Source organism: Fukomys damarensis, unplaced genomic scaffold, assembly GCF_012274545.1.
Source record: "Fukomys damarensis isolate Sample0158 unplaced genomic scaffold, DMR_v1.0_HiC HiC_scaffold_11, whole genome shotgun sequence".
NCBI classification, from domain to species: Eukaryota; Metazoa; Chordata; class Mammalia; order Rodentia; family Bathyergidae; genus Fukomys; species Fukomys damarensis.
Genome location: NW_022900923.1, coordinates 47,522,513 through 47,538,446, shown reverse-complemented (window position 1 = coordinate 47,538,446; position 15,934 = coordinate 47,522,513). Strand labels below are relative to the sequence as shown.

Here is a 15,934-nt window from a genome sequence, read left to right as displayed (position 1 = left end):
AAAAAAAAAAAAAAAAAAAAAAAAAAAATCCCAATTTCACCAACTTCTCAGCACACCCAGCTGGATATATAGCCTCTTAAGAAATTTTTAAGCGTACAATACAGTATTCTCAGCTATAGGCATAATGTTTTACCTAGACCTAGATTGATCTAATGTTGTACAAAGCCTCTAGAATTTATCTTGCAAAGCTGCTGTTTTACACCCATCAATTGCAACATCTTCTCCTCAGCCTTTGCAACCATTCTATACTCTGCCTCTAGGAGTCTGTTTTAGCTTCTGCATATACATAGAATCATGCAATATTTGCTAGTGGGTGACTGCTTTATTTATTTATTTTTTCTCAGCACAACAACCCCAACCCCAGGCTCATCTACATTGTCAAACACTGCTTATTGCTTGCAGTGGGTAATAATGTATGAGCTAAGCGAGGGCAACAACATGGTTTGTCTTGTCCTAACACCTAGAACAGTGCTTGTCACACCCAGTGGGTGAGGCTGTTGCAGAGCACCATGTGGGACTCCTCAGTTCCAGGAAACTCAAACATTACACCTGCACTGCCATTCAAGAAGTGTGGCCATTCTCTCTCTGTCCCCAAACTCCTCAAGGCAGTAACTCCCTGGACCAAGCCCTGGCAACCCCCTCCTCTCTAAAACCTTTGTTCTCCCTTTGCAGAATGCTGACTCTCTTTTTGGACTCAGCCCACTTGTTCTCGATTGGAATAAATACTCTTATTGCTCACATAAAGCCTGCCCACACACAGCAAAAGGGTCAATCTGTCCTTCATGGGTTTGCACCCTGGCAGTGCCATTTTCTCCTGTGTGGTTTAGGTCCTGTTTGATATCTTCTTCCAGAAGAGCCCTGTATCATTGCAGCTGAACACTTGTTAAGCAACATGTCCTTCTGCCTTCATGAATTCCACAAATTAATTCTAGGCTTCTGCAGTGGCCCTGTCAGAACTGGAAGCCTCACCATGTCCTATCACACTGTGGATGCCATTTCTCTTGCTGAATTTATCAAACCACCCTCCACTGGCTTTAAATTAATCACTCGTACTTATAGAGGGTCTTCTTGCAGTAAATCACTGCACTTTCCTGACTTCTTCACAGATCATAGCTTCTCTAACACTATCACCTGCCAGCTGTTTCTCATTGAACAACATGAACAAGTTTTTCTACTTCTTCCTGCACCATGTCCTCTGCTTGTCTAACATCACTACTCCTTTTGCTACAACAGCTTCTTTGATGACATCTTTGTTCTTCAAAATGGTCAAGATTGTCAATTTTCCCATCTTGCACTTTGAGGCCAGATCAGTCACAGGAATACTATGCTAACACTTTTCCACATTTTCTCTTCAATTCTACGGTTATTTTCTTCAAGCCTCTTACCATTCTTGTTCCGCATGTTGCTGTCACCTTCATCACTGCTCTGCCCTTCCTTTTCACCACCATGTTTGCTCTGCACTTTCTTTGGAGCCAAGCTGGATTGAATAACACTGTGCAGTGCTGTGGTGCTAAACACACACATAAAAACGCTTCACAGCAAGCATACATGGGGCTGTGTGTAACCACGATCTCGACTAGAGGAAGCCACGACCACAGGTCAGAGCAGAGAAGATAGCTGCGTTCGTATTCCTGTGAAAGGAAGCAAAATTTTGCCTACTGCTTCTGTTCATGTACAAAGGTATTACTGTATTTGCACCTAACCCTGCCTGTCATACACTTTAAATCATCTCTAGATGAGGTATAGCAGCCAGTGCAAGGTAAATGGTATATTCAGAGTTGTTGTTATGCTGTATGACTTAGGGAAAAATGACTCGGAACCAAAGCGGGTACACATTCAATACACATGAAATTTTTTAACTAAATATTTTCAAACTGCAGTTGGCCAAATCCATGAACATGGAGCCTACAGATGCCAAGCACCCACTGTGTATTATCAACATCACTTCAGCTGTCAGCTAGGAAGACAAGTTTACAGGCAAAGGTGCTTAGTTTCTCCACCTGAAACAAAAAAGGAGTGGGTGCGAGACAACTCAGAGACCAAGCCAACAGGGTTTGGAGCAGGGACAGTGGCAGGGATGCAGCCCTGGAAAGCACATTCGCTCTGGCACAGCACTGTACCTGCCTCGCACCACGACTCTCAGGGCCTGTGCAGGGGAGCAGCGCTTCTTCACCCCACATTCTTCACTTTTATGTCAAACACCTCCTTAGGGAGCACCGCACCACTCACTGGCTTCCGGACCCCACAGACAACATTGGAAGCAAAGGAAAGTTTAGAAGAAACCCAGGATGGCACAGCTTCTCCGAAGGATGCATTTTTACAGCAGACAGGGATGAGTGAGGCCTGGGACTTCCCCAGGTGCCATTTCTCCCCTCCAGCTTGGGAATGATCACTGGTACCTAATTAGGGCTGCAAAGACTCAGACACTTGGCTCATCTCAGATGGGAGCAGCTTATTTATTTTTTTGTAGAATTTATTTACTTGCACAAATAGAAGCAGACTGCAGTATTATATCTGCAAAATTAAAAAAAAAAACAACACTAAAATCCTACATAACAAAGGAAGTATTTCACCTCTGAGTCATCTCTTCTCTGTATATTTAAAAATACATGCATAATGGCTTTGTGTTTCTCAGTGGACTCAGAACACATACACTTTAGCTGTTTCTAAGCTGCTAGACAGAATACAGACCCTAATTATCTTCCCATTACCATCTAATCGTACTCCCAAGACAAATGCCCATCCTTCCCTTAAAGTCTTGGTTTCCAGAGTAGCTCCGAGCTCAAATGGGTTTTAATGGTCCTAAGGGGAAACAGAAAAGAGGGGCTCATCCCTGGCCTTCCTCTTTCTTCTCCTCAGGAGGCCTTAAGCCTGAATTAATCCCTCATTTGACCACTCAACTTCTTAGAGCTACAAAGAAGTTTTGATCCTTTGAGGCATCACACAACCCAAAATGTCCCCCAATAATGGTGGTCAGGGATTTTCATCAGCACTGTTGTTTCAGGTCCCCCAGAGGCTCAGTGAACACAGGGTTATTCAAATCCACCTCTGAGGGAGGTGGAAGGGCCTCGTACTCCTCCAATCTCCACCTCACCATGTTCAGGTCTGCAAAGGCTTTCAGAGTCAGACAGAGAGGGGAGGAATGGGAGGAGACAACCTACAAGGGTATACTTGTGCTGCTTCATCCCTGGCTATTGTCAGTTTCCTCACCCCTTGTGGAAATGGACCCAGACCCCAACTTCCTGGGGCCAGTACCTGCACATTCCTTTCAGACAGATAAGCTGGTCTTCTGTCCACTTATCTGAGCTGAGGAGGGGAGGAGTGGTGGCCTATACTCAGCCTGACAAGTATGCCGAAGCAGTTCAATTTGTGCAGATCTATTTTACCCTCGCAATTACACTGTGAATGCTACAATTGACCGCAGCAATTAATGATAGTGGTCAACTTGTAGCACACAAGATAAAGAAAATTACACTGTGATTTATCAAGAGCAAAACCTAAATTTATTTTCAGCTCAGACAACTTGTCTGTTCTGCCACAGGACTAGGTTTATGGATGGGTCAGGCATAGGGTGCCAAGAAGGGAAAGCCAAAGGCAGGTAGTGTGCTCATTTCAGTCTTCAGGGAATCGGTAATTCACATATTTATGAAACTTGCTGCCCTTTGGAAATTCAAAGACACTACACCCTAGTGGAGTGCCAGGACCTCTAGAAGAAGAAGGGACAGCACAGGAAGTGAACAGCCGCTGTGGTCTACCTTTTCTCTCGAGGAACAAATCACACTTCCCAGGGGCACGTGCTGCTTCACGGAGTCCACCCTGTGTAATGCACTACTCCATGAGCAGAATCTGCTGATGTATGAAAAAGAATTCATTTCCTGAAGGGGCCATGTAACTTCAGAAATTTTCTCAAACAGCTGTAGGGCCATGCAGGAGGCTCATTGCCTTGTTCTATTTGCCTAAATAGTATCAAGGGCAGGATTCTCACACTTTGCACTCCAGTGGGTCCTAACTGGTATGAATTCGTCTTCCTTATGACAAAAGTAATGCCCCTGATGAACTCACATCTGGTCTCTGAATAAATGTGGAAGATGATGAGAACGTATATTTTACCATTTCGAAAATTGAAGATAGATCCATATTCGAAATACATGTTTGAAATGGACTGAAGAGTTAAATATAAACAATATAGCAAACAGGAAGAAATACAGGTGAACACACTCCTGAATTACAAGTTTATAAGCATAAAAGAAATGAGAACATTTCCAAACAGTGAAATTTAAAAGTTTAGTGTTTCAGAGAAACTGGGAGAAAGGTAGCTCCAGTCTTGATAGCACCCTGTGCTTCATCTACTCTCTTATGTTGGGCACACAGAAGGGGCCTGCAGCACTACACTGTCCCCACTTGATTCCTCACTCAGGGTCACAGATGCCTCTGCCATATTTTTTTAATGAAAACATGTATTTTATAATGGTAGCAGCTGTGCCTAGGAACACAGGAAGCAATCTTTGTGTTTACCTACTCAGTAGATGAACAGCAAGGTGTATGCACCTGTGTCGAAGTGTAAACAGGTGAGCTTTACAATGTTATGCACCATGTTACATTTTTCTGTATTTATAATTTTTAATGTTTTATTTTTCTTGTAGAATTAGCTCAATTCAGTAAAATGTCACATGAAAATCCACTTTTATGACTTTGGAAGGAGGTTGAAATTGAATCCTCAGATGACTGGTCTACTAATGATGATTTGGATCATGTAAGCCAAAGAAGTGAGCAAGATATGAAAGACAGAGGTACAGAAGGAGGACCTTGATTCAGATATGGAAGGAAAAAGTGATGTAAATAAACATTTGACTAGTCAAAATGCTACAAAATGGTCATGTATACCTGAACAATCCAATATTAGAACTAGGTCAGATTTGCTACTAGGTTCTTGCCCAGGGTGAAATCTACTGGACAGGATGCCAGCACTGTGATTCAATGTTGGAAATTGTAAAGGACGATATGCTATAAGATGTGTTCAAATATACTAATAATGAAATGCAAGTAAAATATTCTAAATGTATCAGTAGTAATAATACAAAAAATATATTCATCATGGTACTTCACCATCTAAACTAAAAGCCTTTATAGCAGAAATTTATCATTCTAGTCATCAGAAACTAAAGGATTTACAGAGAAGTGACAGATGTGGTGGTGTTCAGATTTTTTAGAACAATAATGACACTCAAGAGATTTGGCTTCCTTTAAAATTGCCTGCATGTTGGGGCTAGGGATGTAGCTCAGTGGTGCTGTGCCTGCCTGGCAAGTGCAAGGTCCCGAGGTTCAATCCCTGGTACTGAGGGGAAAAATAGGAAAAGCAAAAATGCTAAAAGATTTTTTTAAAGAATTGCCTACATTTTGATGACAAAACTCTCAAGAAAGAAAAAGTTCTGATAATTTGGCTATTTACTCATTTTTTGAAAGCTTTGCTTTAAACTGTCAAGCAATTTATACACTGTCCAACTAAATTACAATTGATGAACAACTACTCCATGGTTGTTGAAGCTTTCAGCAATATGTGCCAAGTAAACCTTCCAGATATAAAAATATATGCCCTAGTATATGCAAAAACATTTTACACCTTGAATTTAGAAATTTATCCTAGAACTCAGCCACCAGACCTCTATCTACACAGTAATAAACAGTATGACATTGTGAACAGACTTGCACCTATTTTAAAAAGTAATCTCAATGTCAAATTCCATAACGGTTTCACAAGCTAACCAATGATGTTACATTTGCTAAAAGAATACCAGTTGGCCAGCACAGGAACTATTTCCAAGAACAAGCTCAGATCCTTGAAAAAAATGTTGCAAGTTCGCAATAAAAAAATGTACAGTACAATTTTAGATTTCAGAAAGATATAACATCGGCTTCCTGTATGGTGAAAAAAAACCTAAAGTAACATTGATACTGTTAGCATTACACCCTGATGATAAGACTGATAGTGAGGCCAAATGTGATGGTGCATGCCTGTACCCAGCACTTGGGAGGCTGAGGCAGGAGGATCCTGAGTTTAAGACCAGCCTAGACTACACAGCGAGAACCTGTCTCTAAAACAAAAAAAGATTGATAGTGAATCCTCAACACAAATGAAGCCAGAAAAGGTCATGTTTCACAACGAAACAAAGTTGTACAACAACTATGTCACTCGAAACACAAAGCATTGCCAATGATTGCCTATTACTCCATCCTAAAATTGTTTCATAGTTTAAAAAGAAATGAACAAGTACAAATATCACAGAGAAAATTTCTTAAGAGGCTTGGGAGTGGAACTGATAAATGATCAATTATAACAGAGAAAGAACAGTATGTATCTGCCCAAAGAACTCAAAAAAAGAATTCTAGAGCAGACCAGTGAACAGACAGGTGAAACATCATAAGAAAACAGGAAGACCAGCAAGACATCAAGGGTGTCCTACCAAAGAAGACAAGAAACAAAAAAACAAAAAAACACACATGCTCTCAGTGCAAGTGATTCTGTACATGGATCATGCTGTTCTCATATGTGAAAACTGCCTTGGTGTGACAGCTGAAGTAAAGATTATTTCTGAGGTAGAGTTTTATTTGTATTTTCATTGTAGTTCATAGAGGAATTTATTTCTGCTGTTATTTTTCAGATCTTGTAAGCAGGTAAACAGGTGATGTTAAAAATGTTGATGTTTATTCTAAATACTCATTACATATTAAAGTTTAATATTTTATTGGTATTTTACTTTTTTAACACGCACTGTCTAATAAAATTCAAATTAAAATTAATAATTCATCAATAAAAATACTTCTAAAAAATAAACATAGGTGTTATATACCCACAATGCGCCTTTCAAAAAATTTGCCATGATGCACTCAGTACAGGGGCAAGCTACAGCACATAGCACAGTGGCACCCCATAGTCCATGATACAAGAAACAGCAGAAAGGAGATAAGGAAATCATAAGTAATAATTGTCCTTCTTGCAACTTCCAGGACCCAGCAGTCACCCAAGGCTCCTTCCCTACCATGCTTGTCATACCCCAAATCCCCCAGGATTCCACAAAAGTCTGTGGATTAGCTCACTTGAGAAAGCAAAGAGCAGGAATCTGATCCCATGATAAAGGAGCAGGATGAGAGAATCCAAAGAATGTTTAAATTACCTATACCAAAAACAAAACAAAAGCCCCTGCCCATCTCTGTAGAATGGGCTGGTACCCTTCTGGGGAGGGCACCTTTTCCCAGCTCTCCACCCACCATAACAAATGCTCCCTGTTCCAGGAAATAAGGCCTCTCCCGGCTCCGAGCACCACACTGCACTCTTGAGTGTGTCCTACGTTTCTACCTTCCTGTACCTTTTACAGACATATCCTGTCCGGAAAACGTTTACCATGATGGAAGTTGGTGGGCCTGCAGTCTACAAAAGGGTGGATTAAGTTCCTTATTTCAGCTTCGGGACATCTCAGACATGACCCGGTGACACTCCCAGGAGTCTGGGCCCAGCCTGGGCAACACAGCCAGGTCAGGCTGTCTTAAAAAGGGGGAGTGAGATGACTACAGTTCTGGGCCCACAAAAGTGCAAGAATCAAATGTTTAAAACCACAGATCTTTTTCACTTTGTTGCCAGAGCTAGTCCAAGCTACATTTAAACAGGCAGCAATGTAGACCTCTTCATCTATAATGAAACAGAGCTGTCCTGTTCCATCACCTCTTTCCGCGGGATGGTCATTTTTCCCCTTTTCCTTTCGTAGTGACACATTAAGAATTTCAACCAACGGCCTTCTGAGTTTATGCACAGGTGACTTGTGGTTTCAGCTTCCTCAAAGGCTTCCTTCTGATTTCTAGAAGATGCATAAAGGATTGAGCTGACTTTTCCCACAGTCTTCATAAAACACTCGTGTGGAAAGTGCTCATCATTCATTCATCGGGACAGGTCCTGTGCAGCACTCCACCCGTTTACAGGAAGCACTCCCTCCATGCACGGACAGGGGCCCGGGCTGGGGGACATCTACATCACCCAGAGACGTCCACTTACTCCGTCGGTGTAAAAGATGCAGCTGCTTAATTCAGACAAGCTGCAGTTTCTTTTATGCAAACGCTAAGGATTCCATACAACCTGGTAAGCCACAGAACACTTCAAGAACTGTTGGAGTCAATGGTGTATTTATCTAAAAACAAAACAACAAAGACCATACCCATTTCTTCTTTTGCAAAGGGAAACATTTCCTCCCCTTCTGTGGTCACAAACCACAGATTCCTCAAGTCCCACTAACACTCCCACCCCACTCTTCCAGCCTCCTCAGGCTTCCTCAAAGTGTGATAGGCAGCTAAGTTAGGTAGAAATTAATATACAGTCAGAGAGAGACTGGACTTTCAAAGAAGTGGGTGAAAATAAAGACATCAGAATCGTGGCTGGGGGGAGTGCATCTGAAGAAGCCCAGGCTTCAAGATGCAGAGGCAGTGGCCAGGTCCGCACGCCCCGCTAAGGGACGAGCAGTAACCGAAATTACACTGTAATTAGCACCACCTGGTCCAGGAAGTGCATGTAGGATCAGCGGCCCAGGCGGGTGACCAGAACATCCCTTCCCAAAACGCCTTTGCTCTTTCCACGCACCCTTGCTACATGACTCATTTCCCTACTGGATCAATATTGGCTAAGCAACTATACCTGTAATCCTAAAGATCGCCTAGTCTGACCCACATTGTACCCACACTGTGACTTTGCTGTATAAATTACTCTGACAAAGGGCCTCGGTGGCCAACTCTCGGGACCCCTCCTGTCTCTCGGAGCTCTCTCTCAATAAATCTTTCCTACTCTTACCTCTGCTGTTCCTTGAAGTTCATTCTTCAGTTTCAGGTTACACCAACCCGGCACATGTGATCTAGCAGTGGGAGTCACATTCCTACCCCATCTTAAGGATGGCTTTGTAGGAAAATCCCTTGCTCTCGGGGGCACTGCAGGACCTCTGCCTACCCTGGCCATCACACTCTGCGTCTCTCTCCACCCACTGACACCACTTTCTCTTCACCTAAAGGGGACTTAACATCTTCTGCTGGCTCGACACAAGAGTTTCTCCCACTTAAGAGGAAAAACTCCCACCTGCCCCACCCTCCCTTTCCAACTAGGAGGCAAGGTCATGTTCTGGGGGAGCATTTGTCACCCACACCCCCAAGAATAAAGGGTGCGCAGTCCCCTCCCCCACTGCCCTGGCTGCACTGCTGGCTGAGAAAAAGACTGGTTTTCTGGAGAAGGCTGCAGATAAAGGCAGCCAACCCATGCTGGGTCCTAAGGCACAAAGATGGTCTGCTCCCAGCACGACCTCCACCTACCTCCGACCTGACCCTGTTCCCAGGCCCTAGAGAGGAAATAGGAAAGGACCACGTGGAGTCTCTAACCCTTCAGAGGTATGGGCCAACAGTCTGTGTTCCTCAGGGACCTGAGGGTTAAGCTGTCTCCTTGGGGAAGTGAGGATGGTTGCGTGGCTGGCGATGCAGGACCGGACTTCTTTCTGCAGGGAGATTGGCCTCATTCCCAATCAGGTAAGTAATGCATAGCTCATTTGCTCCACCCCTCCCAAAGTAAAGGAAGGAAAACCCCAGGGAGGTGGTGAGAGGAGAGAAGCTTTGCCCCCCAGTTGGGCTTGCCTTACACAACTGTGGTTAGAGAGACTGTTTTGGCTTGGGTCCAGATGTCCCCCAAAGTCTCACGTGGTACGGCTTTTCAAGGGAGGCTGGAGCTAGACTGTGTGATGTTGAGATTAAGAGTGTGATGCTGGGATCGAGGGTGTGGTTGCTCCATTAGTTCATGATTGGCTTGGCACATGGCTGTGGATGATGGGGGGCCCACCCGGGTGTGAGCACTCCCCGCCCTAAGGATGTGCAGCCTGGATAGCATGTAAGGGATAGGAAGAGGCTGCTGCTGTCACTTGCTGCTGCTGGTGGTCTTCTGCTACCTCCTGCCTGCTCTGCGATGCCACCTTGTCACCCTGCCTTGGAGACAGCCAATTACAGACTGAAACCTCTACAAACTGCGAGCTAAAATAAATCTCCTCATTTAACATGAGGTGCTAGGTGTCTTATCTCAGCAATGAGAAAAAGCAGCCAGGACAGTGCCCAAGCCAGAGCACCTTCTGGTATCTGCCCAAAAAGGCCTCCTGCCAGGTCAAGGGGTCCCCATCGGGTAGTTCAGTTCGGTTACTATGAGTAAGGCAGTCAGGGCGCCTAATGATCGAGTCAAAAGAAAATAGCCCATCCAGGTTAGGAACTAATACAGGCAGAAAAACCAAGCTCAGAGATCCAAGGTAAACACAAGAACAGCTCCAGTAAGAGGGAGCCGAAAACCTTTCTTCCTGGAAGAAGCTACGCCACGTTGGTGGACAGCTCCTCCCCAAGGGGTGGATTTAGAAAAGTTAAAAGTGCAACGTAACCAGTTTCCTTCAAACTCAGCGTCCTGCAAACCAGATAAATACCTCATTTCCTTTAAAACCTAAGCCCACAAAGCCACCCATTTAAAACAAGTCCCTGTACATAAGGCCAAAACAAAGAAGGCACATCAGACATGTATTCAGAATGTCCTCTTGGGTATCCACCAAGAGCTCCTTCTTCTATTTTAAATAAACACTTCTAAATTTTTTCATTTGTCACAAATTTATTTCTCAACTTCATGAGACAAAGAGTTTGGATGTATATAAAATTAACTGCTTCACCAGCACTCGCTACTCTGGAGTCACTGGAGTGCTCCTTTCCCTCCTCCAGCCCCAGCTCAGGAGAAATGACTAAGTCCAAGCAAGGACAGGGAGGTGGCACCCAGAGCCAGACCACCCGAGCTCACACCCCAAGCCAGGCAAGTGTACGGTCAGGGAAAGCAGACTGTCTGTCAGCATCCCAGACATACCCAGTGCGTGGGACGCTTCGTAACTGCCGAATAAACGGACAGCATGTTTTAGCCCCATCTTCCCTCCATGTCTTCTCATTCCATTAATTCTCCGCTAACACAAAAGTTTCTTGAAGGCTGATTCTATACATATTTCTGGATGTACTGGTTGAGTAAGAGACAATTCCTGCCCTCAGGAAAGATACACGAGAGAGTCACAGTACAAAGCACCAGACAGTTCAGAGTCCCATGCATTCCTGGAGACAAACCCAGATGGTTTTGCCTCATCAGTCCTTTATTTCTTCTGCTAAAATGCACGTCCCTTGCTGAGAAAATGTGGTGGTTTGCACACCTGCATCTGTGACTGAGATCCTGAAGAAAACCAAGGATGATCCCTACTCCTTGGGCCTGGGGTAGGCCAAGGGATTACACTGCCCAGCCCCAGATGAGGCCTTGGAAAAGAAGACACAGCATGTGCAACCCACTTACAGCACCACAATATGCAACCCAGCAGAGACACAAATAAAGGCGATTTGGACTATGGGCGCTCTGCTCAGAGCACACTTCCCAGTGGGAGATGGTCACACCCTGTCTCATACGAAACCTGTACAGAACGCACGACTCAGCCACAGATTTCAGTTGACTAATTAGCATTCAGAGTCACCCAAATCACTGTACATCATCTCTATCTTCAGTTTACAGTGGTTCCTCAGCGAGTGTCATGGCTTCCTGCTCCTATTTTTGACAGGCATTTTAACAGTCACTTTTTACCACTGTTAGAATGATGCATGCATGATAGCAAATGTTTAGAAAACACAGCAAAGTTGACTTTAAAACTTACATATACCCTTATGAAACTACTAATATTCCAGTATATTTTCATTTAATCTTTGATTTAATAGCTATTTGAAATGAATATGCCCCATAAGACAATTCTAGGAAAGATCACTGATAAACTTGGACAGAAAACTGCCGTCTGTAATCCCTCAATCTGTACACTTTGTGACTGTAAAAGAAGCAGTCGATTCATTTGAAAAAGACTGAATTCAGCAGGAAGGAACTGGCTCGGGCTGCTTCCGTCTGAACACCAGCCAGCCCTGTGCACCGCCCTATGTGTCTTCACAGCACTGCAGTAGCTGGGGCCAGGTCTCGGTTAACAGCCAGTTGCGAATGAAAACGCTTTAAACACAGGTTTCCTTGATTATTTAACACAAGAAACAGTGTTGGCAGCATTTCCTTGACAACATACAATCATCATTATTTATCAACATATTTAATACGAAATTATTTTCAATACAACTTTCCAATATGCTATTTAAAACAAAAAGCACTGGCTTACCTGATTAAGAAATTATGTAGTCCAACGTCAAAATACCTGTTCAAAGAGACAAAGACAAGCAGGTCAATACAACATATTCGCACCAAGGGTGATGTAACAAAACACAGAAACTGACACTCCGTACGATGAAGGGATGCGCTACCCTATGGTAGTGGTTTTCAAAGGTGAGTCCAGTGTCGGAAATACAAAGGCCCAGACCCCGCCTCAGACAGAGATTCGGAAATCCCGGGGCTGAGGCCTGGCCGTTAGCTGCAGTCGCCCTGCAGGTCACAGCTCTAGGACAGCAAAGGTGCAGCAGACTCACAGGTAACTGCTGTTTTCCCAATACAGGAGTCTTTTTATAACACTATTCTCTTCGTCGTTCCCTTACTCAGAATAAGTAAAAAGGGTTTTGAAAGCACAGAATCACCCAGGTTAAAGGAGGGAGTGGGATCAACGCTGGTCTTTGAGCTACACCCAGTTTTAGTTTGGGGAGATTTCCATGGAGAGCAGCCCTGTCCCAAAGTCTGGTCTGCCAAGCAGGGAGGGAGAAGTGCTGCAGCTCCACGCCCCGGAGCCGGCCTGCGCCCTCACCTCCCACCCGGCGTTTGGTAAGCTCTGGGCAAGAGTGGACCAGTAAGTCACCGTCTCTCCTCCGCCCACACCACCAACTGGCTCAGGCCAAACGAACGGCACTAACAGGCCCATCCCCTCCTGACCCACACGGACTAAGCCAGTGCCCTGCTCTCCCTCTGAGCGTGGCTGAACTCATGCTGCTGCCCAGCAGGCAGTCACACCCCTGGCACACACACTTGGCTGTCCTGACCCGTGCAAAGACCAGCTCCCTGGCTGGCAATCTACCTAAGGTGAGAGTTAATCCTGTCCCTTCGGGCAGTGGACATGGGAATTCACCCTAGAGTGGGGTCCCACCCCGCAGGCCCACCAGTTCCCAGCTCCACCCCCGGAGTGGCCCAGCACTCTTAGCACCCCCCCAATGGATTCCTGGGGGTCTGTTTAAATGACAAGGTTCACTTAGGTCCACACTGTTTTTACAGACCAGGGACTCAGAGCAAGTCAGAATGGAGAAACTCAAAGCCAGAATGTAACCTGCATCATTCGCTGTTACTTACCTGTAGTAATTACAAAATTCAAGGAAAGGAGATCAAGATTCAGAAATTCTATTTCCTCAGAAGCCTTCTGTACAAAGCAATTCTCTACAGGGAGCTCTGCCCACAGGGAGAACAGGCTTGTTCCACCTGATCTTACACTGATCGGAAGAGATGCTAGTTCTTCCTACCAGTGCACTTCATGCAGATTTTAAAAAACAGATGATCGCTCCTCTCAACCAAAACCAAGGCTACTTTGCTCAGCCGCATAAGGAGATGTCTGTGCCCCAGGTAGCAACTGTTAAGCTGCTGTACCTATGGCCGATGGGGGTGGCAAAAAGATGTCAGCTCCTCTGCTGGCTCATCCTGTGCTCACTCGGCCTTTTCCACTGCATCAGCTGCAGCTGCGGAGTCTACAGCTTCCATACAGCGGCAGGGATGGGAAGATGACCTTGAACGATCCATGGGAAATCTAATGACACCATTAGACGCTGCTACTCCTGCCTAGAGCGCAGCATGCACCGTGCTCTGCCCTGGCGCGCATGTGACCCTGAGACAGGCACTGGTATTCTCGTGTGTTCCTGAATGAATTAAAGATCCGAGAGGCCGAGGAGCTCACTGCCAGGAGAAGCGGCAGCTGGGGTCAGGCTGAGCTCTAAGGGGACGAATTGCTGGCTCCTCCTGCGCAGCTGCTAAATCACTCACTGGCTGGAGCTGTCCTTTCGACCACTAACTGAGCATGGCCGTTCTTTACAGGCGGCCCCTCCCAGCTCCACAACTGCTGCTCCCAGCTTCCTGGCTGCAGGTGGCCCACTGACCCTGCTCCCTCAGGCCTCTGCAGGGCCTGCTGCCTCCTCCAGTCTGCTCTCTCACTGGGGAAGTGGAGAGCCTTAGCCACAGGAAATTCTGAGAATTAGCACGTGAAACAGACAGACACATTGTAGCCGGTCCCCAGGACACACTCAAGAAATGATCATCTGGGCCAGGTTTTTAGCTTAGTGGTTCTGGTGCCTGCCTCGCAAGCACACAGGCCCGAGTTCGATCTCCAATACCAAAGGAAAAAAAAAAAGAAAGAAAAGAAAGAAAAGAAAGAAAAGAAAGAAAAGAAAGAAAGAAAGAAATCTGCTTCTTGCCTATTTTTAAAGCTTGCTTTGATGGAGCCAGGTGACAGCACACGACTGTACAAGCAGAAGGAACACAAGTTCGAGCCCAGCCTGGGAAACTTAGCAACTTTGTAAGGCTGTCTCAAAATTTAAAACAATAAATAAATAAGGTTTAGGGGTGTAGCTAAGTACAATGGTCCTGAGTTCAATTCCTAGTACTGAAGAGAGAAAAATTGTTTTAGTGGGGGCCCCATTCCCCATAACTCACTGGGAAAGAAACTGTTAAAAGGACTTCTGGTACATCACAGTGCAGCCCAGAGACTGAAAGCTCCTACACAGGGCCCAAGTGGGGCAGCTGGAAAACCACAGGATCGGGTGGGACAGGCAAGGGCTCCAAGCCAGGGCGGCAGAGCCCAAGACAGGCAGGAGAGCGGGCCTGGGGGGCCCAGACACGAGCACATGGCGGGGGGCTGGGAGCAGAGAGGCCTCGTTCTGTGAGCATCTTCACGCCACGCGCTGCACACACACAGGCACTCCGCTTTTCCTGTGCAAGGCTGTGCCCCCTAAAACACAGTGCACCTGCCCAGAAGTGCACTGTGCTATTCTTAGGCGTGTGATCGCCTGGTCACAGAGGGAACTAGGGGCAGCAGCTTCAGGGATGTCTGTGAGAGACCGCTCACGACGATGGAGAAGGGTGTGGAGAGGTGACACTCACAGGGAAAGAAGTGACTCAAGGGTGTAAACCAGCATCAGCAGATGTGACGGGAGGCGGAAAGGGAGGAAATCGAAGCATCTCACAGGCATGAGTGTCTTCCATCTTGCCACTCTGCTTCATCCTGGGGTGCTCTTCCCCCCAGTAACTATGTTCTCAGAGCCTTCCACGCACCAGGACTGACCAAGGCGCTGGGGCACAGAGGTGGCCATGTGAAAAGGCCCTCGACTCTCTGGGAGCTCACATTCTGGACGGAAGAGGTAAACAACCAGCAAGTATGAGAATAAAGAGTGTCTGAAAACAGAGAACGCGAGCAGGGTGACAGCACTGTGACAGCTCCACAGCGCTCTGGAGGGGCATTCTTGTGTCAGGAAGGGACAGCCACGCAGAGATCGGAGGAACAATGCTCCAGACAGTGGGACATCCGAGGAAAGGAGCCAAGTTGGAAAGTGGGACCCACACTGAGAAGCAATGAATGTTGTGGTTGCTGCTGCCAAAGAAAGGCCCGGGTGACCAGAGCACGGTGAGAAGGGGAAATGGGGACACGCTGAGGTCTGAGAGGTGAGCGGGCACCAGGCCCCGAAGGGCTCTGCGTGATGCAATCTGGGTTTCTTTGAACACTGACAGGGAGCAGTAAGTGGGTTTCAGTAGGGGAAGAGTATTTTCTAAAATGTGTTTAAAATTCATTCTTATGGAGAAGGAATAGTATGCTTTGATCTATAGGTTAAAAGGATTGCACTGGTGTGTGTTCCACAGAGAATGGGCGGTGAGTGGAAACAGGGCAGGGAGGTGTAAAGAAGCCATTGCTTGGCC

General features: G+C 45.8%; 1 protein-coding gene across 1 annotated transcript in view; it reads right to left on the bottom strand.

Moving 5' to 3' along the window:
• The window catches only part of Hhat (hedgehog acyltransferase), a 255,752-nt gene that overhangs the window by 105,991 nt on the left and 133,827 nt on the right, over positions 1-15,934 (bottom strand). The window contains exon 9 of the mRNA XM_033762250.1: positions 12,222-12,257. Coding sequence (XP_033618141.1) covers positions 12,222-12,257 — 36 coding nt within the window. The remainder of the gene's footprint in view (positions 1-12,221; positions 12,258-15,934) is intronic.